The sequence below is a fragment of the Stomoxys calcitrans genome, chromosome 5 (genome assembly GCF_963082655.1).
Source record: "Stomoxys calcitrans chromosome 5, idStoCalc2.1, whole genome shotgun sequence".
Lineage (NCBI taxonomy): Eukaryota > Metazoa > Arthropoda > Insecta > Diptera > Muscidae > Stomoxys > Stomoxys calcitrans.
Window position 1 is genome coordinate 122,192,122 of NC_081556.1, and position 26,555 is coordinate 122,218,676.

Here is a 26,555-nt window from a genome sequence, read left to right on the forward strand (position 1 = left end):
AAAGGGTCGTCATAGTGGACAGTGTTTGCCGGCTTAGAAGCGGAATGTTATCTGTCATGAACGGTATGACTGGACAGATGTGTAAAAGCATCTGGTAGGCTATATCTGACCATGTCGATTTGATCCCCCACACGATGTGTCGAAGTAGGCTATTTCCCTCGTACGTGCAAATGTGCTCGAGTCGTAGTCCTTCTAAAATCGCCCGATCGATTGAGGAGCAAGCCAAGATCGTATCGGGGCATCAGTCTCCTCCCTGTGTATGCAAAAGTATTGGAGAGGATCATGGTGATAAGATTTAGGGAGGCCGACGAGGAGGGTACTTCTCCGTACCAGTTCGACTTTCGGGAGGAAAAGAGCACTGTGGATGCCTGGATCCACGAGTAAAACTGTGTGAGAGAATCGAGTGCCAAATATGTCCTTGGTATATTTGTCAACTTCAAAGACGAGTTTGATTACCTTTCATGGCGTAGTATACTCACGAGATTAGGCGAAATAGGTTGTCGGGAACTTTCTCTCTGGCGTAGTTACTTCTGTGATTGAAGAGCTTGCGTGGTTGGTGCTAGCGATACGATTTGGAAGGATATTCAGCGTGGTTGCCCTCAGGGGCCCATCTGTGCTCCATACATATGGAACCTCATGATGGATCGCCTGCTGGGACGTTTAGCTGAGTCCTTCAAAATCAGGGCACATGCGGATGACCTGCTCATTCTGGTTGAAGGAGATTTCAGACTTGCTCCGGAAACTCGCGGTGAGCTTGCCATGCGCATTGTGCGCGAATTGAGCGATCGTGTTGGTGTTGACGTCGCGGAGGACGGAACCGTGACAATGTTGCTCAAGGGCATCTTGTCGCGGAATCGTCCACCCACGATTCGATCTAGTGGAACTAGCATCAGGAATGTAGCGCTTGTAAAATATCTGGGAGTGACTGTTTCGGAGAGAATTGGTTTCCTGGTCCATTTAGATCGGGTGAAAGAGAGGGTGACTGGAGTAGCCGGTATGGTTAAGCGTGTTCTCAGAAGCGATTGGGGTCTTAGTCGTCGCGTTGTTCAGTCCATATATGGTGGTCTATTTGTTGCTTGCGCAACTTATGGAGCGTCTGTATGGCACGGAATTGCTGCGATAGTCTCAGGACGAAAGAAGATCCTCTCTTGTCAGAGGGTGGCAATGCTTGGCTTGCTTGCCTAGGTGTAGGACTGTTTCGACAGATGCACTACAGGTATTGTTTGGCGCGCCCCTTTCTTAACAGAGCACATTTTTATACCCTACACCACTACTGTGGTACAGGGTAACATTGCATTTGTTTGTAACACCCAACAGGAAGAGAGAAAGACCCATTTATAAGTATACCGATCGACTCAGAATCACTTTCTGATTCGATTTAGCTATGTCCGCCTGTCTGTCTGTCCATATTAAATAATTTGTGTACAAACTACAGGTCGCAATTTTCATCCGCTCGTCTTCAAATTGTGTATGGGAATGTTTTTCGGCCTAGAGACGAAGCCTATTGAAATTGGAAAAAATCGGTTCAGATTTGGATATAGCTTCCATAACTATGTTCGTCTGATTTGCAGTACTACAGCAAAAAAATGGTCATTTGTTGACCGATTCTCTTGAAATTTGGTAGGAAGGATTTTCTTATGACTCTCAATATTAATGGTAAATTTGATAAAAATTGGTTCAGATTTGGATATAGCTCCCATATATATACTCGTCCGATTTGAAGTAATACAGCAATAAAATGGCCATTGGTTACCGGATTCTCTCGAAATTCGCCAGGAAGGATTTTCTTATGACTCTCAATGTTAATGGTGAATTTCATAGAAATCGGTTCAGATTTGGATATAGCTCCCATATATATGTTCGTCCGATTTCCAGTAATACAGCAATAAAATGGTCATTTGTTAACCGATTATCTCAAAGTTTGGCAGGAAGGATTTTCGCTCTCATATATATATATATATATATATATATATATATATATATATATATATATATATATCGCCCGATTTTCACTCCTTGACCCACTGCAAGCGTATTAATTGACCAATCTTCCCAAAATTTTGTACAACGCTTTCCTCGACGAATCCCACAATTTCCATAAAGTTTGGTCGAAATCGGTTCAGATTTAGATATAGCTCCAATGTATATGGTCTACAGATTTTGGGTAATTTGTTGTCATTTGTCAAGCGTATTTATTACATTTTGAACATATTTGCTTTGCTCGAAATTTGATACAGGAATTTTAATAATCTATCTGGATACATCCGCCGAGGGTCATCAAAATTGGTTCAGAATTAGATGTATCCCCCTTTTGTGTTTATAAGATAGGTGTAGGGTATTATAAAGTCGGCACCGCCCGACTTTTCCCTTTCCTTACTGGTTTAATAATAAATATCAATAATTTGCAAGCGTTGCTCGTTTGTAGGACAATTCACGGTTTAATATGCGTCAGCTGTTTAAAACAGTGTTGCCAATAAGATAATATCTAAAAAAATCGCTCTTTTTAAGCTATGAGAGGATCCCTAATGAGAGAATACAAAATCTTAGCATTGTCAAAATAAATTGCCAAATAAAATAGTTTAATTTGGTAAATATGTGTTTATTTATATGTAAAATGAATATAAATTTAATAATATATCAAGTTCACAATACTTCATATGTTATATACATAAATATATGTAGGCTCACTACGATGGCTCAGAAATCACATTTTTCTTTTTTCAAACTAAAAAATATCTGTTTTCGTTTAAGGTAAATATAGATGGGAATTTTTATTTATTGTAGGAAAAAAAAAACAGAAAGCTAGTTTACTAAATACTAATACAATAGAAATTAGTTGGGTTTCAAAATACTTCAAATTTGAGATTGTTTAGTGGTCCTATTGTTCGGGTAAAATAGACAATCAGATCATAGATACTCGTACATGGAAAGGCTTCAGGGCAGTCTTTGTCTATTCCATAGTTGGTGGCATCTTGGTATAGTTGGGATACTGAGAGCCCGAAGAGGTGGGCAAAAGGCGTTGTTGCAAATCACGAGAGGCACGGATCTGCTTGAACAGCGAATATATGGCATTCCAGATGATCAATTGAATGACTAGAAAAAGAGACGAGAAAAATAGTTAAATAAGTAAACATTTTTTTTACATTTTATTACTTATTGTTAAAAATTTCCCTTAAACTTTCAAGTTAACAAAAAAATTTTCGAAACGAAATACCCTGTCAGCAAATGTGTTAATAATCACCATAAACAAAGATAAGATTACTATTAGTCATGCAAGTGCAGTACAAAACAAATGTTTAAAAATAAATGGGGGATTTTCTTTCTCCCTATTGGAATTTCACAATTCATTTATTTCCCTTTTGAGTTGAGTTGAAAACAAAAAGTCCAGTACATTTGCAAAAAAGTAGCCTAGATTTAATTGTTTGAATGATTAAAATAATCGCTTGGAGTTCAAGCCACTGTGACAGTTATCAGTCCATGTAACCTTGAATTGGCTTTTAGATGAGTTGCACTAAAACAAATGACTGAAGTGAAATTGGAAAAACGAAAATTTATATATGAAACAATTAAAAAAAAACCAAAAATCAAACAAAAAAAAAAAAAACAAGTAAAAGCGTACTAAGTTCGGCCGGGCCGAATCTTATATACCCCCCCACCATGGATCGCATTTGTCGAGCTCTTGCCATGGTATCTCTTTTTAGGCAAACAAATAAAAGAAATGAATTATTATGTTATTTGAACAATATCAAGTATTATCAAGTTAATTGAACTGAATATTGGAGACCATAGTAGAAGTCATTGTGTAAAATGTCAGTCAAATCTAGTAAGAATTACACCCTTTAGGAGCTGAAGAAGTAAAATGGGAAGATTGGTTTATAAGGGAGCTGTATTATGCTATAAACCGATTCATGCCATATTCGACACGTATGTTAAAGGTCATGAGAGAAACCGTTGTACAAAATTTCAGCCAAATTGGACAATAACTGCGCCCTCTAGAGGCTCACGAAGTCAAGATCCCAGATCGGTTTATAAGGCAGCTATATCAGGTTATGTACCGATTTGCGCCATACTTAGCTCAATTATTGAAAGTCATAACAAAACACCTCCTACAAAATTTCAGCCGAATCAGATGAGAATTGTTGCCTTAAGTTCTGAATATGTATAAAATTTTCCTTTTCTTTAGCTTGGTCTGCTTAGAATGTAAAAAAAAAAAACTTAGCTCGCCGGATAGGGGAGGGTCCTTTGACCTTGCTGAAAGAGCTTCTGAGACAACAATAAGAACTAAAAATCGGTACATCCTAAGACTTTAAAACAAATGAACATAAAAGGGATCTGAAACTATGGCAATAAAATTTAAGAATACTATTTAGCTTGTTCTATGAGGACGAAAGATGTTGTTATCGCCCAGGACACTTTACAAATGATAACCCACCCTCTACTCTTAATGAATTTCGTGTCCGTTGAATGCTAATATCCATTTCCCTAAATCGGTCTATAACCACGAAATTACTTTACCACATTACCATTTATCTTGCAACGCACCATTCCCATATCGGAAAATATTTATCTCATGTTTCAATTCATTATTATTTTATTAAAAAAAATCAAGTATAACTGTTAAATCTATTGCTAATTTAAGCTTAGAAAATATAAATCGACCGTATACTTCTGTATACGAAATAATAAGAAACTAATATCAAATTTGGCTCATTCGAAGGTTCCTCTAAGTACAAAAAAAATCGAAAACATAAAGGCTTGACTTACGTTTTTAGATCCTCATATTAGGATAACGATAATCTGTAATAAATGGAAATTGTTGGACCAAAAATGTTTCCACGGCCGTAGTATTCTGCAACGATGCATTGAGCTCAATCCATACGTATTCTGCAATATATTCCAAATAAAAATTTCATTAAAATATTCCAACAGAATCAATCATCGTTTAGCATTAACAAGAGAAAATAAATACTTAACTAGCATGCCCCCATAATCCAAACAGATTTTTGGGCTATATAAAGAATTTACATAGCAAATTCTCTCAAGCACTTTATGTTGTTATTCTTTTTATCTTTTTTTTTGTAATTAGGAATATAAAGTGAAGCCTGGCTTATGCCATTAAAATTAGAACTGTTATACTACGAATAAAAAAAAAACAATGCAATAAAAAAAAGCTTTATGTTAAATACTTCATTATTCTATGTTATTAACATTCCTTAAGCAAAAGTGAGTGACTTAACAGGGCTGCTCTCAATCTTTTAGTCCGGAAGTGTGCGGAACTATCAAATTACAAAGATCCCTAGGCCTGCAATTGTTATTGGTTTGTTGTTGATGAGAAAAAAACTGGTATGCGGGGGATCATAAAAAGTCGTTGCTTGTTGTTGTAAACGCAGTGTTTTTTTTTTCTTGTCTCCGCTTTAGGCAAGACAAAATTTGAAATTTGGTGTTGAGTGGAATGTAATGACTTTTATGATTTTTCTGGACATATGCTTCTTTGCGACCCTTTTTACCATGTGTTGCTATGCTATATTTTTTTTATAAAGCGTAAGATCACAAAACACTTTTTCGTAACCCATAGGCGGCCGCAAAGTCAAAGGTGATTTGAATGATTGCAAATTTTTTTTTCTGGTGCCTTGGCGTAATTTCTTTCCACAGATTGTAGTAACTCTCGGTCATCTATTTTAAAGCTTCAATCCACATTCATCACAGTACCGGTTAAATTAATTTAGTTAGCCAAAGATAATAATCTTTGGCTAACTGCCTATTTGTATCAAAAAAAGTCTATTAGCAAAGATTCACTTATTCTTCACAATTTCTCTGTAAAAAAAAATACCTTTACACCTTCCTCACTAGTCGTGTAGATCGGGTAAATTTTAAACACTTTAAAAGATATTTCAGAGCGATCAACTGATTATTCCAAATTAATATTTTTTTTCAATTCCAAAACTTTATGGTATAATTGACTGGCAGCGGAGGTGCACGTTTACTTCGAGGTCGAGGAAAGGAAAGAAAGAATCGAAGCACGCTGATTGGCATAAAAAACGATTGAGTGTTGCCGTTTTAATCGAATACACATGGACATATTTCTGTTCCCATTTGAAATTAAATCATGCCACTCTTGCTCAATCAACCACCTGTGGTTGCTGACGAAGTCGTTAGTTTTAAACTTAAAATGTACCATCTCTCGTAGGATATTTGTATAAAAAAAATAAGTGTATCTTAGGCCAAATTTTAAATAAAATAAATCCTTAATCTTTTGGAGAAGTAAAAAAGAAAAATCTTACAAACAAAAAAAAAACTGCAACAAACCTTCTTTGAAAACCTAGCACAGAGGTTGGAAATAAGGAAATCAGTTTTTCTTTTTTTTTTTCCTTCGTGGGGGTCGACTACACCCTGAGATAATAGCCGGGCAAACAAAAAGTATCTAGTTAAAAGGCTTTTATATCCTTAGCATGGAAAAGTCCTATATATTTGCCATTTAACGTCTCTAAATGGTAAAGTGAAGAACCCTGTTTCCTTAGAATCCTACATTTTAGGAAAGGAGGCAAAAGTTTGGCATTAATCCCTTTGCTGAACTCACTTTGGGATCTATTCCTACGAAAAACTTCTTGTCCTACTTTATACTGGACATCCTTGCAACGGTTATTGTACGTCTTGGAGGCCTTCTCATGGGCTACTGCTAAATTCTCCCTGATCTTATCGTGTATAATGGCGACTTTACTATCGTTAGGAACAAAATTCAATTGGCTATCTTGTATTGAGGCTATACGATCTAAAATAGGATAAGCTGTGCCATGCTGCACCATATTAGTACCGAATAGGCCAAAATATGGTGAGCATTTTAAAGCCTCATGGTAGTCACTACGTAAAATACTTGCTATTTGAGAAACATATCTATCCCATTGATCTTGTTTTTCCTTTATCAAGATTCTCAGTTTCACCAAGAACTCTCGGTTCGTTCGTTCAGAACAATTAGCTTGGGGAGCATACAAGGCAGTTTTGATATGTATTATGCCGTAGGCCTTTAGAAAATCTTCCATTTGTGAAGAAACAAATTGCTTCCCATTGTCGGTATGTATGTACTGTGGGACCCCGAATTGGTGAAAGATATTTTCTTCTACAAAAGAAATTATAGCAGCGGATGTCGCCTTCTTAAGTGGTTTGAGGAAAATGTACTTGGTGAAATGATCTAGAGCTACAAAAACCATGTTATTGCCAAACTTAGTTCGAGGGTAGGGTCCCAGAAGGTCCATATAAACGCGTTGAAATGGTCTTTCGGTTCTCATTTGTTGACCCATAGGTGGCCTTAGTATCTGATTCGTGGGCTTACAAGTTTTACAAATATCACAATTAGATACAAACATTTTAATATCTTTTGCCATTCTTGGCCAGAAATATTTCTCTCTTACCCGGTTTAGTGTTTTAGCAAAGCCACCGTGGCAAGAACTTAAATTATGTGAATTCCTTATGACTTCGTCCCTCATACCACTTGGCAACCAAAGCCTCCATAACGAATCCTCTTCTTCATATTCGCCTTTTCTAAACTTAACCCTCTGGTACACGTATCCATCTGATACACAAGTATCTGGAAAATTGTCCTTATATTGTTCTATTTTATCTTTAAGGTCGTTATACTCTGTCGAGGAAAATTGATCCGACTTTAAATCTATATCAAATGCGAGATCTATCGCGACCATCTCCTCTACATCATATGCCCGTGACAAAGCGTCAGGAACTATGGTGCTGAACCTTTCCTATATTCGATATCAAAATCGAAAGACTGTAGTTTAAGACTCCAACGACCTAATCTACCAGACAAGTCCTTCTGTGACATCAACCAACGTAAGCTGCTATGGTCGGTTATAATTTTAAACTGCAGTCCCTCTACGTATGGTCTAAATCGTTTGAGACACACTATCGCCGCGAGACATTCAAGTTCTGTAACCGTATAATTCTTTTGGGCCTTATTAAGTTTCTGGGATACATACGCTATAGGGTGTTCCTTTCCACTTATATCGGTTTGAACCAAAACTCCACCAACTCCTACTCTTGAGGCATCACATTGGATAATGAAAGGTCGTGAGAAATCCGGCTGACGCAAAACTGGAGCCGTCGTAAGAGCCTCTTTTAATCTGGTAAATGCCAATTCGGCCTCTGGTGTCACTTCAAACTTTGAACATTTGCGCAAACAATCTGTCAAGGGCGCAGATAATTCTGCATAATTGGAAATGAATTGACGGTACCAACCAGTCATACCGATAAATCTTCTAATTTGTCTGGCCGTTTTAGGCAAAGGAAAATTGGTAATAGCCTCTACTTTCTCCTGATTCGTCCGAAGAGTACCCTGACCAACAATGTATCCTAGGTATTTTATTTGCCTTTGGCAAAATCGACTCTTCTCGACGTTTATTGTCAATTTAGCTTCACTCAAACATTTTGCAACCTCCCTTAACACACTAACGTGACTGCTAAAATCTGGGGTGCAGACCAACAAGTCATCTAGATAAATGAATACCTTTTCACGTAAGCGACTAGGTATTACTTTATCCATTAATCTACTCATTCTTTGTGCGGCGTTGCAGAGCCCGAAAGGCATTACTGTGTATTGGTACAGTGGCCGACCAGGTACTGCAAATGCCGTTTTTTCTTTGGATCTCTCATCTAAAGGTATTTGCCAATAGGCATCTTTAAGATCAATACCTGAGATGTAATGCGTGTCCTGTAATCTACTAAGCAGTCCATTTATATGTGGTAATGGGTATGCGTCCTTTTTTGTTATTTCGTTAAGTTTTCGCGAGTCGAGACAGAGTCTTATTTTACCAGGCTTCCTTACTAATACAATAGGACTACAATACGGGCTATTACTCTCTTCTATAACTCCCAAAGAAAGCATTCGATCAAGCTCTGCATACGCTACCTGCTGACGAGGCGGCGACATAGGGTAATGCTTGATCTTGAATGGAGGAAAATCTCCCGTATCGATACTGTGAGTCTCCACGCTAGTACGCCCTAAGCCTAGCTTGGTAAATGATGAAAATTCTGCAATAGCACTAGCCAATTGGGTGCTCTCTTGCGAATTCAAAGTATGAAAAATACCAGTTTCCTCAGAATCCCTATCATCTACCCCTACAGAAAGCTCTGAAAGGAAAAGTTGTGGAGCAATATTGAAAATCTTCCAAAAATTAATACCAAGGTATACCTTTTGTCTCAAAGAAGGAGCTATGTAAAATAAAATATTTTCCGTTGAATTCCCATAGGTGACCGGAATCTCAGCATAGCCGATAATGGGCTGACGTTTACCGTCTGCTGTCCTAAGGGTACTAGTAAACGTAGACACTTTTGCCTTACATTTTTCAACAATCTCCTGACAATCCATACCCAGTACGCTAATAGAGGCTCCAGAGTCCAATAAACCATACACCTCCACTGAACCGAGTGATACCTTAGCATAGGGTCTTTCATCGGAACCGTCGTCAATAATTGTAGACTCTACTAATTTTGCGAACATTCTACGTTTCTGGAACCGCTCTCTACATTTCTTTATACGTCTGCAAATTTTACCTCCGAATATTCTATTTCTAGCCTCTATGTACCTAATTTTTCTCTCATGTAACGATAAATTATGTCGGCTCTCGCCTTTTTTTGAATCCAACATTTCATCTTGTAAGTCATCTCTTTGCAATAATTTCAGTGATTGTGGTTCGTCAAAATATGAGGGAATTAGGGCTTCGAACGAGTTTCCCTCTAGTTCTCGTTCTTGAGATTGTTTCCCGCATGTTTCTTGCACTGAGGCGTGGTAACATTTTTCTCGCCGCAACGGAAACAAAACAAGTTGCGTTTATCAGACGGACAATCAAAAAACGAATGGCCCATTAAATCACAGTTCCAGCATTGAAACTTCGAAAAATCTATTGGCTTCTTAGGGGAATAATTTTTATGGCTTAGAAAGGCTACCTCACCTGCTGTATCTCCCCCAACTGCTTCATCGGAACATTCAACTTCGGCCACAAATCGTTTTGGCTGCCGAACACAGTGAGTCTGACGACCTAAAAATGCCTCAGCCTTTCTGGCTGCCTCTCGGAGATGATCCAAATTAAAGATGTCGTAAGAAAAGAGCAAGGATCCAATAGACTCTTTGGCATTGTTCTTCAAAAGCTCTATCAACTTCTGCTCCTTCATTGGTTCATGTAGCCTACTGTTCATGTCTAACATCTCTGAATAAAAATCATCAAAACTCTCTCTATTTCCTTGCTGTCTTTGAACCATTCTGACTATTTTATCGCAATCATTCTCAGATTTTGAAAATTCTTTTACTAACGCTTTTGTTAGCTCATCATATGTAGAGTCTGGATGTTGTCTTGAGTAAAACCAAAACCATGATTCCGCTTTTCCTTTTAAAAGTACATTAAAACAACCTAATATCTGCTCTGACGTGTGCCTATTCCTCTTGCGCAGTGTGTCTACCTTAAAGAGAAAGTCTCCTACGTCCTGTGTACCATCAAAATAAACATTCCATTTATCTATGGAAATGGGTTTCATAACATTCGAACTATCCAACGGTTCTTTTAATATGGACGGCTGAGAAACGTCCTCCTCTCTTCCATCCAAGTGTATCTGACGATTTGGTGTTGCATGTAAAATCCGCGAAATATTAGCATTAAGATTAGTGGACTGGTGACCACCTAGTGCGTCAACTAAGGTCCTTCGCAAATTGTTCATCTCTTCTACTAATGACCGCTGATTAATTGACAGTATCCTTTCTAACATTGCCTCCAACCCACCTAAAGAGCCTGCGTTCCCGCCAACCGCCCCTTGCTGTTGATTAAGACTTGGATCGTCCGGCATTATGTCTACCGTGCTTTGCTGATCTATATCTTCGATGTGATTCGTTTTACTCCTAGTTCTATTTGCAATCGAAGCTATGTCCAATCTAGGTCTAATAACAGAAGGATTTTGAAAACCCTCTTCGTCTATTGTGTAATTTATTTCGGTGTCACTTAACGAATCTTCTCCCTTATTTAATCTTTTAGATTTACGTCTTCTAACTGACATACCCGTGTAACAATAATAGTGTTATTAAATAAAGTCATAAAAAAAAACGGGAATGGTGCATTGCTTTTTCAAGATGATCAGTAATGGGGTGTATGAAAACTAATATTTTATAGAAATTCACCAAATAGTATCTCCCTCCAGCAGAATAAATAAAAATTAATTGGAATATGTAAAATAAAATTTTCTAAATGTCGCTAAAGCCAACTCCTAAGTAATCAGAATTGAAGCTTGACTGACACCATCGAAAACAAAACAAAACTATTGACTCTAATTTGAATTTCAGATGTGGCCATCGCAAATCTGTTGCAGGATAAAAAACTTTTGAGTTCTACAAACAGACTAACAAACTTTCGATGTCCGTAGACTTTTTGGTTACAGCTGATTGAAGTTATTATCCCTCAATAGGTATACACGAAAAGTAAAAAAAATATAGGGAGTGTAAATTGCTTCATAAAGGTCAAGGTATTAATACATTGATCCTAGACTAATCTACAAGAAAAATTACTAAAATCGAATTCGTCTTAATGCGAACCTCGTTGGGCGCCATCTCTTTTGTTGCCTTAAGTTCTGAATATGTATAAAATTTTCCTTTTCTTTAGCTTGGTCTGCTTAGAATGTAAAAAAAAAAAACTTAGCTCGCCGGATAGGGGAGGGTCCTTTGACCTTGCTGAAAGAGCTTCTGAGACAACAATAAGAACTAAAAATCGGTACATCCTAAGACTTTAAAACAAATGAACATAAAAGGGATCTGAAACTATGGCAATAAAATTTAAGAATACTATTTAGCTTGTTCTATGAGGACGAAAGATGTTGTTATCGCCCAGGACACTTTACAAATGATAACCCACCCTCTACTCTTAATGAATTTCGTGTCCGTTGAATGCTAATATCCATTTCCCTAAATCGGTCTATAACCACGAAATTACTTTACCACATTACCATTTATCTTGCAACGCACCATTCCCATATCGGAAAATATTTATCTCATGTTTCAATTCATTATTATTTTATTAAAAAAAATCAAGTATAACTGTTAAATCTATTGCTAATTTAAGCTTAGAAAATATAAATCGACCGTATACTTCTGTATACGAAATAATAAGAAACTAATATCAAATTTGGCTCATTCGAAGGTTCCTCTAAGTACAAAAAAAATCGAAAACATAAAGGCTTGACTTACGTTTTTAGATCCTCATATTAGGATAACGATAATCTGTAATAAATGGAAATTGTTGGACCAAAAATGTTTCCACGGCCGTAGTATTCTGCAACGATGCATTGAGCTCAATCCATACGTATTCTGCAATATATTCCAAATAAAAATTTCATTAAAATATTCCAACAGAATCAATCATCGTTTAGCATTAACAAGAGAAAATAAATACTTAACTAGCATGCCCCCATAATCCAAACAGATTTTTGGGCTATATAAAGAATTTACATAGCAAATTCTCTCAAGCACTTTATGTTGTTATTCTTTTTATCTTTTTTTTTGTAATTAGGAATATAAAGTGAAGCCTGGCTTATGCCATTAAAATTAGAACTGTTATACTACGAATAAAAAAAAAACAATGCAATAAAAAAAAGCTTTATGTTAAATACTTCATTATTCTATGTTATTAACATTCCTTAAGCAAAAGTGAGTGACTTAACAGGGCTGCTCTCAATCTTTTAGTCCGGAAGTGTGCGGAACTATCAAATTACAAAGATCCCTAGGCCTGCAATTGTTATTGGTTTGTTGTTGATGAGAAAAAAACTGGTATGCGGGGGATCATAAAAAGTCGTTGCTTGTTGTTGTAAACGCAGTGTTTTTTTTTTCTTGTCTCCGCTTTAGGCAAGACAAAATTTGAAATTTGGTGTTGAGTGGAATGTAATGACTTTTATGATTTTTCTGGACATATGCTTCTTTGCGACCCTTTTTACCATGTGTTGCTATGCTATATTTTTTTTATAAAGCGTAAGATCACAAAACACTTTTTCGTAACCCATAGGCGGCCGCAAAGTCAAAGGTGATTTGAATGATTGCAAATTTTTTTTTCTGGTGCCTTGGCGTAATTTCTTTCCACAGATTGTAGTAACTCTCGGTCATCTATTTTAAAGCTTCAATCCACATTCATCACAGTACCGGTTAAATTAATTTAGTTAGCCAAAGATAATAATCTTTGGCTAACTGCCTATTTGTATCAAAAAAAGTCTATTAGCAAAGATTCACTTATTCTTCACAATTTCTCTGTAAAAAAAAATACCTTTACACCTTCCTCACTAGTCGTGTAGATCGGGTAAATTTTAAACACTTTAAAAGATATTTCAGAGCGATCAACTGATTATTCCAAATTAATATTTTTTTTCAATTCCAAAACTTTATGGTATAATTGACTGGCAGCGGAGGTGCACGTTTACTTCGAGGTCGAGGAAAGGAAAGAAAGAATCGAAGCACGCTGATTGGCATAAAAAACGATTGAGTGTTGCCGTTTTAATCGAATACACATGGACATATTTCTGTTCCCATTTGAAATTAAATCATGCCACTCTTGCTCAATCAACCACCTGTGGTTGCTGACGAAGTCGTTAGTTTTAAACTTAAAATGTACCATCTCTCGTAGGATATTTGTATAAAAAAAATAAGTGTATCTTAGGCCAAATTTTAAATAAAATAAATCCTTAATCTTTTGGAGAAGTAAAAAAGAAAAATCTTACAAACAAAAAAAAAACTGCAACAGAATTGCGCCCTCCAGATGCTCAAGAAGTCAAGATCCAAGATCGGTTAACATGGCAGCTATATCAGGTTATGGACCGATTTGAATCATACTTAGCACAGTTGTTGAAAGTGATACCAAAACACCATGTGCAAAGTTTCAGCAAAATCGTATAAGAATTGCGCCCTCTAGAGGCTCAAAAAGTCAAGACCCCAGATCGGTTTATATGGCAGCTATATCAACACATGCACCGATTCAGCACAGTTGTTGAAAGTCATTATAAAACACCTCATGCAAAATTTCAGCCAAATCGGATTAGAATTGTGCATTCTAGAGGCTCAAAAAGTCAAAGCCCGCGATCGGTTTATATGGCAGCTATATCAAAGCATGGACCGATTGGTCCATTTACAATCCCAACCGACCTACACTAATAAGAAATATTTGTGCAAAATTTCAAGCGGCTAGCTCTCCTCCTTCAAAAGCTAGCGTGCTTTCGACAGACAGACGGATGGACGGACATTGCTAGTTCGATTTAAAATGACATGACGATCAAGAATATATATAATTTATGGGGTCTTAGATGCATATTTCGAAATGTTACAAACAGAATGACAAAAATTAGTATACCCCCATCCTATGGTGGAGGGTATAAAAATTGGGAGCTGTATTTTATTTTGAACCAAATTTAATGGACTTCGATGGAAGTTTTCAGATGGATTATAAACGGACATTGTACTAAAAAATGGCAATTTTGCAAACATCTTTCCCTAGTGTGGGGATTTTGGGTGTTTTCATTAAGAAATGTTGCCAAAATTTGTACTCATTTTTTTTTTAAAGATATTCATCTACAAATTTGTGAGAAATTAGAACGATGTCTTGAGTAGTTTTGGTTTTATGATATTTTCAATTTGAATTTTATTTTTCACCATTTTGTAGGGCCGAGGTGGCCCTACTAGTGGGCCCCTGGGACTTCTAGGGCCCTGAAATTTTGCATATAACTGAATAACACCTCAGCTATAACCCTGTTATTTTCATGAAGATATTCTCTATCCGCTTCCAAATGGCAAACTTATTTCCATTTATTTTTTCCCATCCCACTGTGCGGCGTTTTAAATAATTGTCCTAAAAATAAAATAAAGCATTCTAATTTTTTACTTACACAAACTTAAGGAAGCTCCAATAATTGGCACGACCACATTACTTGCTGGTAGTCCTTTAGCAATGGCCACATATATCATATACACTAGGTTAAGTACATTGTAGAATATAAAGATGTAGGTAGTAACCAACCAAGGTGTCAGCAGTAGATGGCGTTCCTATAAAGAGAACAGAATATATTAAACACTTGTTAATTAATGATAAGAATAAAATGAATCATAGACTAAACCATACCAAATGGGTCAACAAAGAATATGTTGAGCAAACAATTGTTTTATCAATAAAGTGCCCATTTGTGAATCTACAAATACTTAAAACAATAAAGAAAATAGAGCAGGGAAAAATAAAATAAAAAATAAAGTAAAATAAAATCAAAAAAAAAATAAAATAATAAAAAAAATAAAATAAAATAAAACAAAACAAAACAAAACAAAATAAAATAAAATAAAATAAAATAAAATAAAATAAAATAAAATAAAATAAAATAAAATAAAATAAAATAAAATAAAATAAAATAAAATAAAATAAAATAAAATAAAATAAAAAAAATAAAATAAAATAAAATAAAATAAAATAAAATAAAATAAAATAAAACAAAATAAAATGAAATCTTATATATACAAATCAATTTCGATTTATCCAAATTTCGAATGAGATACCTAGGGGGGCCACCCCACACCCAAAACCTACCAAATAAATATTTAGACCCATTACGACAATATGTGACTCAAATGAAAGGTATTTGCGAGTAGAATACGAATCTGATATCCAAATGTGGAACCAAGTTTCTGGGAGACCACCCCTTCCCCAAAACACCCCCAAAAAGGAATTATTTACTAACCATGTCAATATGGGGCTTAAATAGAAGGTATTTGAGTGTAGAAGACGAATCTGATATGTTGGGTGTTTGTGGAGCCGCCCGTCCCAAAACACCCCCCAAAGAGGACAAATTTACGACCATATCAATATGGGGTTCAAATGAATGGTCTTTGGCAGTAAAGCACGAATTTGATATCAATATTCGGGAAAAAGTGTCTATGGGGCCACCCCACCCCCATAACACAACCATATGGGACGTATTTGCTGACCATTCAATATGATGTTGTAATAAGAGATATTTTGGAGTAGAACACGAATCTGATATATATTTTCAGGATCACTGAACGTCCGCCCAAAACCGGTCATCTTGGCCGACTACGGAAGTATGGGGCTCAAATGAAAGGTATTTGTCAGGAACAACGAATGATAGATGGTCACAAAGAGGGGCTGTGAGCAATCCAAAACTATATGGCCTAATCTAGACTAAGAGGTCTACCGCTTTGCTGTCTTTGGCTAGAACAGACGTCTCAGTTATTGTGTCCGTCATGACAGGTCACTGTCTAATCGGAAAACATGCCGACAGACTGAAGGTTGCCCGTAACGACTTTTGCTGAAGCTGTGAGAACATCGAAGAAGAAGAGACTATAGAACACCTTCTGTGTGTGTCTCCCGCACTAGCAGCCAAAAGGAGTTCAACTTAAGGTTCTCATTTCTTTGAGAACATTTCTGATTTAGCGGATGTGAACATTCGCAAGTTATTGGGCTTCTTAAAGCGATCTGGATGGTTCAACAGTAGGAACTAGAAGGCATCTTCCTTATTCTGCTCCTGTGGTATCACAATGGACGAAAATGTCTAAATGAGTTTGATAGCAGACTGCCACTTAAACCTAACCTAACCTAACTTATTTGTGAGTAAATTACGAATATGACATTAAAATTTGTGTGGTGGCGCTTTATCTCCTAAAAATGCCTCAAATAGGTTAATTGACCTATTAAGACAGTAGGGGATTAAGTGACATTAGTTCGATATAAAAATTTGTCCTTGTGGCAGAAGTAGTGCGGCGCACAACCCACTTATAGACGCCCCCCACCAAATGGTTGTACCGACCTATCTTAACAATATGCGGTTCAAATGGTAATACTTGGGGTTCGGGGGTGATACTTGGGCCTGAAAAAATATAAGCATCGTGCTCTTCTCTCAAATACCATTTATTTAAACCCCATATTACCATTGGTTTTGAGGGGAGTCTGCACGATGAGGCGTCCCCCAAACACATGGCTACAAATTGTTTATCTAATCTCAAATACCTTTCATTTGAGCCACATATTGGCATGGTCGAAAAATGTTTACCCTTTGGGGGTTGTTTTGGGGAAGGGGTGATGCCCTAAATACATGGTCCTATATTTGGATATCAAATTCGTATTCTACACCCAAATAACTTTATTTGAGCCACATATTGCGATGGTCAGTAAAAAATTACTGTTTGTGGGGTATTTTGGAAAAGTGGTAGACCCTTAGAAAATTGGTCCCCAAAATGGGTATCAATTCTTGCTCTACCCCCCAAATCCTTGCATTTAAGCCCCACATTGAACTGGTCGGAAAATATGCCCGATTTAGGGGTGTTTTGGGGAGTGGGGTGGTCCCCCAAACACTAAGCCCTGAAAATATATCAGCAATGTGCTCTATGCTCATATATCTATATATCATTTATTTGAACCCCATATTGCCATTGCCCTCAAAATTGGATATCAAATTCGTTTTCTAATCTCATTTAAACTCCTTATTGCAAAAGTCAGCAAATATGTCCCATTTGGGGTATTGGCCCTAAAAACTATGAGTACTTAGTTCCACTCTCTTTAAGACCCAAATTGTCTTGGTGAGCAAATACGTCCTATTTGGGGGTTGTTATGGTGGTGGGACGTCCGCTAGACAGTTGGCTCCTAATGTTGATATCAGATACGTGGTTTACTCCCACTTGCCTTTAATTTGAGCCCCATATTTCTATAGTCGACAAACATGACCGTCTTGGGGGTGTTTTGGGAGATGGGCTGCCACTCAGTGAGTTGGCCTTGAAAATATATATCGGATTCGTGTTCCACTTTAAAACCCCTCTTATTTGAGCCTCATATTGCAATGGTCTGCAAATACTTCCTATTTGGGTGGTGTTATGGGGGTGGGGTGGCCCCATAGACACTTTTCGCGAACATTGATAATGAACTCGTGCTTTACCTCCAAAGAACTTTCATTTGAGCCCCATATTGCTATGGTCGTAAATTTGTCTTCTTTGTGGGTTGTTTTTGGTGAGAGGCGGCCCCCCAAACTCTTGGTCCCATTTCAGATTCGTATTCTGCATTCAAATATCTTTTATTTAAGCCCCATATTCCCATAGTCAGTAAATAAGTCCTGTTTGGGGGGTGTTTTGGGAAAGGGGTGGACCCCCAGAAACGTGGTCCCACATGTGGATATCAGATTCGTATTTTACTCACCAATACCTTTAATTTGAGTCCCATATTGCCATGGTCGGTAAATATTCCCGATTTAGGGTTGTTTTGGGGCTTGGGGTGGTCCCCCTAGCACTTGGTCCGACAATTGGATATCACATACGTTTTCTTATCCTAAATACCTTTCATTGGATTCCCATATTGTCGTGATTGGTCTAAATATATGTTTGGTAAGTTTCAGGGTGGGGCAGTCCCCCTAGGTACCCGATCCGAAATTTGGATACCAAATTTTTATTTTTAGGGTACTATATGAGAGCACAAAATTTCGCTTAAATCGCACCACCCATCTCCGAGATCTGGCGTTTCTGAAAATTAGAGTAAGGGGGAGGGTCCGCTCCCCCTTAAGATATCAAAAAATGCAGTACCCTATTTTTACCAGGGGATTATTATGCACCATCTGTGAAAATTTCAAGAAAATCGGCTCAGCCATTTCTGAGTCTGTAAGGAACGCACAAACAAACAAACAAACACAAATTGATTTTTATATAATGGGTTGCCCAAAAAGTAATTGCGGATTTTTTAAAAGAAAGTAAATGCATTTTTAATAAAACTTAGAATGAACTTTAATCAAATATACTTTTTTTACACTTTTTTCTAAAGCAAGCTAAAAGTAACAGCTGATAACTGACAGAAGAAAGAATGCAATTACAGAGTCACAAGCTGTGAAAAAATTTGTCAACGCCGACTACATGAAAAATCCGCAATTACTTTTTGGGCAACCCAATATAAGAAGATTACTTTGTGGCAACAGGTGAAACAACAAATTATTATTAAAGGTTTAGAAAATTACAAGGTCCGATCAAAATCTAACCGCTGTTCTAAATCTTTTCTAAAAGTAATAATTTATTCTTCAAAATTTATCGCGTCCCCTTTAAAGTAATGCTAACATCGCCCTTCCGTTTGTAAATCATCGAATAAATGATCTGAGATCCAACAAAGTATATATGAGGAAATTGTTAGTATTATGAAATTAAGATTCAATACAACATTTTTGAGTGTAAACAATCCATTGCTATTGTTACACATCACACAGTGGGCCAAATGGCAAAAAAATTGGAAATAAGTCTACAACTTTTTATCTGTTGATTTTAGCCATACAAAATGTTCTAGACATTTGTAGAGGAGGACATAGGCTTTCAGAAAAGTGCTGTTGTTGGTCCATATCTTTAATACAGGGTGAGCTACAGGGTGTCAAAGTTGACCACTTTTGACTTCTCCAAGCTTCTGGGGGCCATAACTTTTGATCTACTCAACCGATTTACATGATTTAGGACTCTAGAGAAAGAGCTTGACAAGATCTAAAAAACTTATGCATAAAGTACCATGCCATCGTGTACTGTTAAGGAGTTATGAATTGTTTAATTTTAAAATATGAAAATTTGGCCTTGGTTTTTTTCAGTGTTTTTTAAATAACTCCGTCAATTTTAAAGCTATAAACTTCATACTTCACACAAATTATGCCAGCATATGTGTGCATAAAATACAAAAGGAATCACGTGAATATCTTTGGCGGTTTAAAAATGGCATCGTTTTCAATATGAAAAATATTTTTTTTGTCAAAAAATTGCAAAATTTTTCAAAAAAGATACTCCCATTTCCTTTAAGTTTTCGCAAACTTTGGCCATCAAAGCATTATCATTTCTTTCCATTTTCACAAAGTCGAGGTATTAAGAAAAGTTTTAAGTGCTAATTTGGCTAATTTCGATATCAAACAACACCGTTATCTTAAGACCAAAATGGCCAATTTTTTTACTAAACTTCAAAAGTTTCTCACTGGAAAAAAAGTTCCACGGGGATTTTTTCGCTTTTTTTGAACTTAAATGAAAGCTTAAAATGTTCCCAACATTTTAAGGTATGTCTCGCCATATCCTAGCCATAAATGAGATCGTAGCGATCAAAATACTGAAAAAAGTCAATTTTCAAGTAGTGCTATATTCATTGCTAAAAAACAAGTATTACGTCACATTTTATTGCAAAGATGTTAAATAAACTTTTATTTGGTAACACTTCTTCTACAAAACACAAAAAGAATCATGGAAATATCTCTATTCTATTCCATTTTATGGAACCGGCAATAAAAAAGTCAATTTTTCAAAAAAGTCGAATTTCCCAAATTTTGTTTTTGTTGTCCTAATTGCACATGACACACTATAGCCATATTTACGCAACATACCTTATCGTAAAGGAAATTTTCATACCTTTCCAACGATGTATAAAACATTTCTCAACTCGGATTCTATCTACTCTAAAATTCATTTACACTTCATTAAACTCTATATAAAAATGTCTATTTGTGAAATGGAACCTTATATGGGGCCTACACTAAAACATTGATAGATTTGCCCAGGGTTTACAATACAAATGTGTTAGAATAAAAAAAGGTCTCCTGCCAAAGTTTAAAAAAATTGGAATAAAAATATGTGTTTTAGAGCGAAAACACTTCGCATCGGCGTGCGTTTGTATAGTACCTACATCTATTTTTAATGTAAGCTGATGATTTTTGAATAAAAAGTAACCTAGAAATATACCTGCATATATATATATATTTGTGTTAAGATTTGATGCAGACAAATGTTACCTGTTTCGCTATGTCGAATTCCCAGGAAATCCACCGTATCAATGAATGTGAAAAAACCTACCCATAAAAAATTCATTGTCATTTTTTTTAACCAAATTCGAGTCCAGGTAAATAATTATAGAAGAGTAAGTAAAAAGAGGCACTTTGGACCCCTTTTTACGATTGCGTCTGATACCTGAAATGGGTCATTAATTGTGAATATATTGCATAAATATTTGAACAAAATCCAAATTTTCTTCATTATATTTTGTAGAGGCGTAAAGGACATTTATAAGTTATGGAAGTCATACTGAAGTATTCCACTCTTTCGAAAATTGTATGGGACATCAAAAATGATTCCAAATCATACACGGAGTCATTTAAGGAACTTGTTTACACTTTGGACCACATATATGGAATAAGGCTAAATAAAGACGCTTTAGACAAACTTGAAAAATTCTACAAATCATTTGAGAGAAGGTTGCCAGAATGTTCATTCGCAAAAATCAAGTTTTTCAAAATGTATGAGAAGTGGCTGAAATCGGATCTACTTATTGAAATTAAACCGCTGATTCCCGGCCGGCCTAGCAAAGCATACGACGAAGTTACGGAGAAAACCAAAAAGAAAAAACAAGAGGAACTATTGGCGGCACATCCGCCAAATTTAATAAAAGATACGTTCAAAACAGCATTGTTAAAAACACAACCAAAAAATGTTGGACGAATTGTCGATGTTTTACCATTAGCATCTCCGAAAAGGGTAAAGAGAATGGTAGAAAGTATTCCAACTCCAAAATCGACTACAGAATTCACGGAGGAAGATGCACTGGCCCTGATTTTGAACCTAGGCCTCTCAAGAAACAAATACTCAACAATGAGGAAGGCTCTTCGTGAAAAAGGATGGGGTTGTTTACCCTCAAAACATAAATTGTACAACACCAGGACGAAAATGGTGCCATCAAATATATACGTGGACGAATTAAAAGCAAGAGTGAAACTTGCTGATCTTGTTGAAAATACAGCTGTTAGAATTATTTCTAATTTTACTGAAGAACAGTTGAACACATGTAATAATTCCGAAGTGGTTTTGATCAGCAAATGGGGTTGTGATGGATCATCTGGATTTTCCGAATATAAGCAACAAACAGAAATAGATACCAACTTCGCATCAATTTTCATGGCATCATTAGTACCATTGAGAATGAGATTGTACAAGGACCAATCTTCATCGTCGAAAGAAAATGCATTTCAAGATATATGGATAAATAGAACACCTGGGTCAAAATATTTATGTCGCCCAATTCGGTTTGAGTATACAAAGGAAGACCGGAACACAACACGATCTTTGGTGAACGAAATAAAGGAAGAAATTGCTGCATTACCCATGATTGTTATAAACCAATTGGGAAGAAATATAAAAGTTTCGTTTCAACTACAACTCACTATGATCGATGGAAAGGTGGCAAACGCATTAACTGGCGTTATGTCCAATTGGAGATGCAATATTTGTGGCAAGAAGAATGGGCAATTCGAGGACAAGTCTGATGAAAATTTAGTAAACGAAAATGCGCTCAATTTCGGTATTTCGCCCCTGCACTGTAGAATTCGATTCATGGAGTATTGTTTGCATTTATCGTATGACCTTAAATATCGGACTAGCCCTGGAAACCGCGATGTCTCTGCTAGAAACAACCAAGATCTTCACAAAATGAGGCAGGAAGAGAAGAATCGAATCCAGTTGGAGTTTAAACAAAAGGGACTTATAATAGATAAACCTCTTTACGGATACGGAAGCACAAATGATGGCAACTCGGCAAGGCGGTTTTTTGAGGACCCCGTATCGACATCTAAAATAACCGGTCTTGATGAACACTTGCTAAGACGATTCAAAGTGATTTTGGCTGTAATCAATAGCAAAAAGATGATAAATTCAACCAAATTTGAAGCTTATAGTAATGACACAAAAAACATTTTATCTGATTTATATTCGTGGAAAGCTTTAACACCGACAGTACATAAAGTCTTACATCATGGCAAGGAAATTGTGGAATACAACATACTTCCGTTAGGAGAACTTACAGAAGAAGCTCAGGAATCCCGTAATAGAGATGTTAAACAGTTCCGGCTTTTCAATACCCGAAAGAGCACCAAATTTAACCAAAATTATGATTTACTTCAATATTTATTGTTATCGTCTGATCCGGTACTATACAGCATCAGAACTAAATGGCTACCAAAAATATGTGACGATATAGATAAGGACGATCCCGATGCCATTCAAATTAAAGAGCTTTTAAATTTTGATACCTTAGATTATTTGGTAGAGAATAAAATCAAATAATACAAAACTAAAATGCTTTTTTATTTTGGGAGTAGCTAATATACATATAAACGCACGCCGATGCGAAGTGTTTTCGCTCTAAAACACATATTTTTATTCCAATTTTTTTAAACTTTGGCAGGAGACCTTTTTTTATTCTAACACATTTGTATTGTAAACCCTGGGCAAATCTATCAATGTTTTAGTGTAGGCCCCATATAAGGTTCCATTTCACAAATAGACATTTTTATATAGAGTTTAATGAAGTGTAAATGAATTTTAGAGTAGATAGAATCCGAGTTGAGAAATGTTTTATACATCGTTGGAAAGGTATGAAAATTTCCTTTACGATAAGGTATGTTGCGTAAATATGGCTATAGTGTGTCATGTGCAATTAGGACAACAAAAACAAAATTTGGGAAATTCGACTTTTTTGAAAAATTGACTTTTTTATTGCCGGTTCCATAAAATGGAATAGAATAGAGATATTTCCATGATTCTTTTTGTGTTTTGTAGAAGAAGTGTTACCAAATAAAAGTTTATTTAACATCTTTGCAATAAAATGTGACGTAATACTTGTTTTTTAGCAATGAATATAGCACTACTTGAAAATTGACTTTTTTCAGTATTTTGATCGCTACGATCTCATTTATGGCTAGGATATGGCGAGACATACCTTAAAATGTTGGGAACATTTTAAGCTTTCATTTAAGTTCAAAAAAAGCGAAAAAATCCCCGTGGAACTTTTTTTCCAGTGAGAAACTTTTGAAGTTTAGTAAAAAAATTGGCCATTTTGGTCTTAAGATAACGGTGTTGTTTGATATCGAAATTAGCCAAATTAGCACTTAAAACTTTTCTTAATACCTCGACTTTGTGAAAATGGAAAGAAATGATAATGCTTTGACGGCCAAAGTTTGCGAAAACTTAAAGGAAATGGGAGTATCTTTTTTGAAAAATTTTGCAATTTTTTGACAAAAAAAATATTTTTCATATTGAAAACGATGCCATTTTTAAACCGCCAAAACCGCCTTTTGTATTTTATGCACACATATGCTGGCATAATTTGTGTGAAGTATGAAGTTTATAGCTTTAAAATTGACGGAGTTATTTAAAAAACACTGAAAAAAACCAAGGCCAAATTTTCATATTTTAAAATTAAACAATTCATAACTCCTTAACAGTACACGATGGCATGGTACTTTATGCATAAGTTTTTTAGATCTTGTCAAGCTCTTTCTCTAGAGTCCTAAATCATGTAAATCGGTTGAGTAGATCAAAAGTTATGGCCCCCAGAAGCTTGGAGAAGTCAAAAGTGGTCAACTTTGACACCCTGTAGCTCACCCTGTATTAAAGATATGGACCAACAACAGCACTTTTCTGAAAGCCTATGTCCTCCTCTACAAATGTCTAGAACATTTTGTATGGCTAAAATCAACAGATAAAAAGTTGTAGACTTATTTCCAATTTTTTTGCCATTTGGCCCACTGTGCATCATCAGTAAAATTATTTGCATGCTACGTTGGCGAGAATGGATTACAAGAAGAAAACAGAAAAATCTTAAGATGAAGAGTACAATAACAAACAAAGCATTAAATACTGCACGACTTTTGGTGTTTCCTATCTTTGACTTTAAGAACACCATAAAAGCAGCTCCAATTCATTACCCCCTTTCCCACTGCCACGCGTACTTACCTTAACAGTGCCCACAATAAGCAAAGACGATGCAATGACATTTGTCACATTGACAGTCAAGTAAACACTGAGGGCGATGATAACAGCTGCAACAGCAAATGAAAAGCAAAAGAAAACCAGAGAAAAATCGAGATAAAGGAATTTTGAAAAACAAACATATGGTGGAATTTCGTGAGACTTCCTCTGGATGGGAGGAAGTTTTTACGCTTTTATACTTACCGGTCTTGAGGCCCACATCATCCACGGTATCAGTGTCAATTTGTTCTTGAACAATTTTTATCACATCATCCAAACGCGTAAAGGCCACAATCAATATGATGGTGGAGAAAATCGAGCCCACCAAATTGATCCACCCGATCACAATGCCCACTGTGGACAAACGGAAGCCACACAAACTATTCATTGTTCACCGCACGAGACAAACAGTCCAAGAGAGCAAAACAAAATTCTCGAATTTCACAATGTTAGCAATGGGTTTTAGTATTGACTGTCAAAAGGGTATTATTTTTAATTATTTTTTTTTATCTAGTTATTAACGTATTTATTTTTTTATCTGTAAATCGATAGCGGCTCTTGCGCTTAAAACGTCCGTTTCGAATTGTACGAAAATGTCAACTAATTGAAATGTCGTAGTTGTTATTGAATCGAGCCACAAATGAAAGCTTTTGAAATAAACACCCTACTCTGGGGTGGCACATATTTTTAATTGGATGGCCAATACGTCATTAACTTGAAGGTGTAAAAAGCAAGTATACTACTTAATAATAAAATTTTGAGAAACTGTTGCAAATAGTTAGGAAAGGAAAATAAAAACAAGAACATATATTGGATTGCCCAAAAAGTAATTGCGGATTTTTTAAAAGAAAGTAAATGTATTTTTAATAAAACTTAGAATGAACTTTAATAAAATATACTTTTTTACACTTTTTTTCTAAAGCAAGCTAAAAGTAACAGCTGATAAATGACAGAAGAAAATATGCAATTATAGAGTCACAAGCTCTGAAAAATTTGTCAACGCCGACTATATGAAAAATCCGCAATTACTTTTTGGGCAACCAAATATATACACTCAACGAAATTTGCTATTCAAAATAGAAACAAGTTAAAAGGCGTTAAGACCTCGGTTATATATGTAAACCACCTTTCGTCATAATCCGGTAAAAAATGCATACTATATGCCCCCATAGCAGCTATATCGAAATATGGTCCGATTTAAGCTAAATTCGACACGGACATTGCGTGGTCTATTAAGTACAAATCATTGTTCAATTTTGTAAAACAAAATATTGGTCTTTTTCGTAGCCATATACAAATATAGACCTATCGGAACCATATACGACACAGATGTCGAAATGCCTAACATAAGGCACTGTGTCAAATTTCAGCGAAATCGGAATGTGTCTTTTATGGGACCAAGACCTTAAATCGAGAGATGGGTTATATGGCAGCTACATCCAAATCTGGACCGATCTGGGCCAAACTGAAGAGGGATGTCGAAGGGCTTAACACAACTCACAATCCGAAATTTCGGTGAAATCGTACAATAAATGCTCCTTTTATTGGCTCAAAATCTTAAATCGAGAGATCGGTGTATATGGCAGCTATATCCAAATCTGGACCGATCTGGGCCAAATTGCAGAAAATTGTCGAAGAACCTAACGCAATTCACTGTCCCAAATTTTGCCGAAATCGTACAATAAATGCGCCTTTTATTGGCTCAAAATCTTAAATCGAGAGATCGGTGTATATGGCAGATATATTC

The 26,555-nt window shown here is 36.1% G+C and overlaps 1 protein-coding gene across 1 annotated transcript; it reads right to left on the minus strand.

The window, feature by feature from the left end:
* Window positions 1-2,739: 2,739 nt before the first annotated feature.
* On the minus strand, window positions 2,740-25,411 carry LOC106088037 (uncharacterized). Its single transcript, XM_013253323.2, has 4 exons — window positions 25,013-25,411; window positions 24,794-24,879; window positions 14,905-15,061; window positions 2,740-3,093 (listed from the first exon to the last, which is right to left on the minus strand). The coding sequence occupies exons 1-4, from the start codon at window positions 25,194-25,196 to the stop codon at window positions 2,951-2,953; spliced, it is 570 nt and encodes a 189-aa protein (XP_013108777.1). The 5' UTR covers window positions 25,197-25,411; the 3' UTR covers window positions 2,740-2,950.
* Between the last annotated feature and the right edge of the window lie 1,144 nt (window positions 25,412-26,555).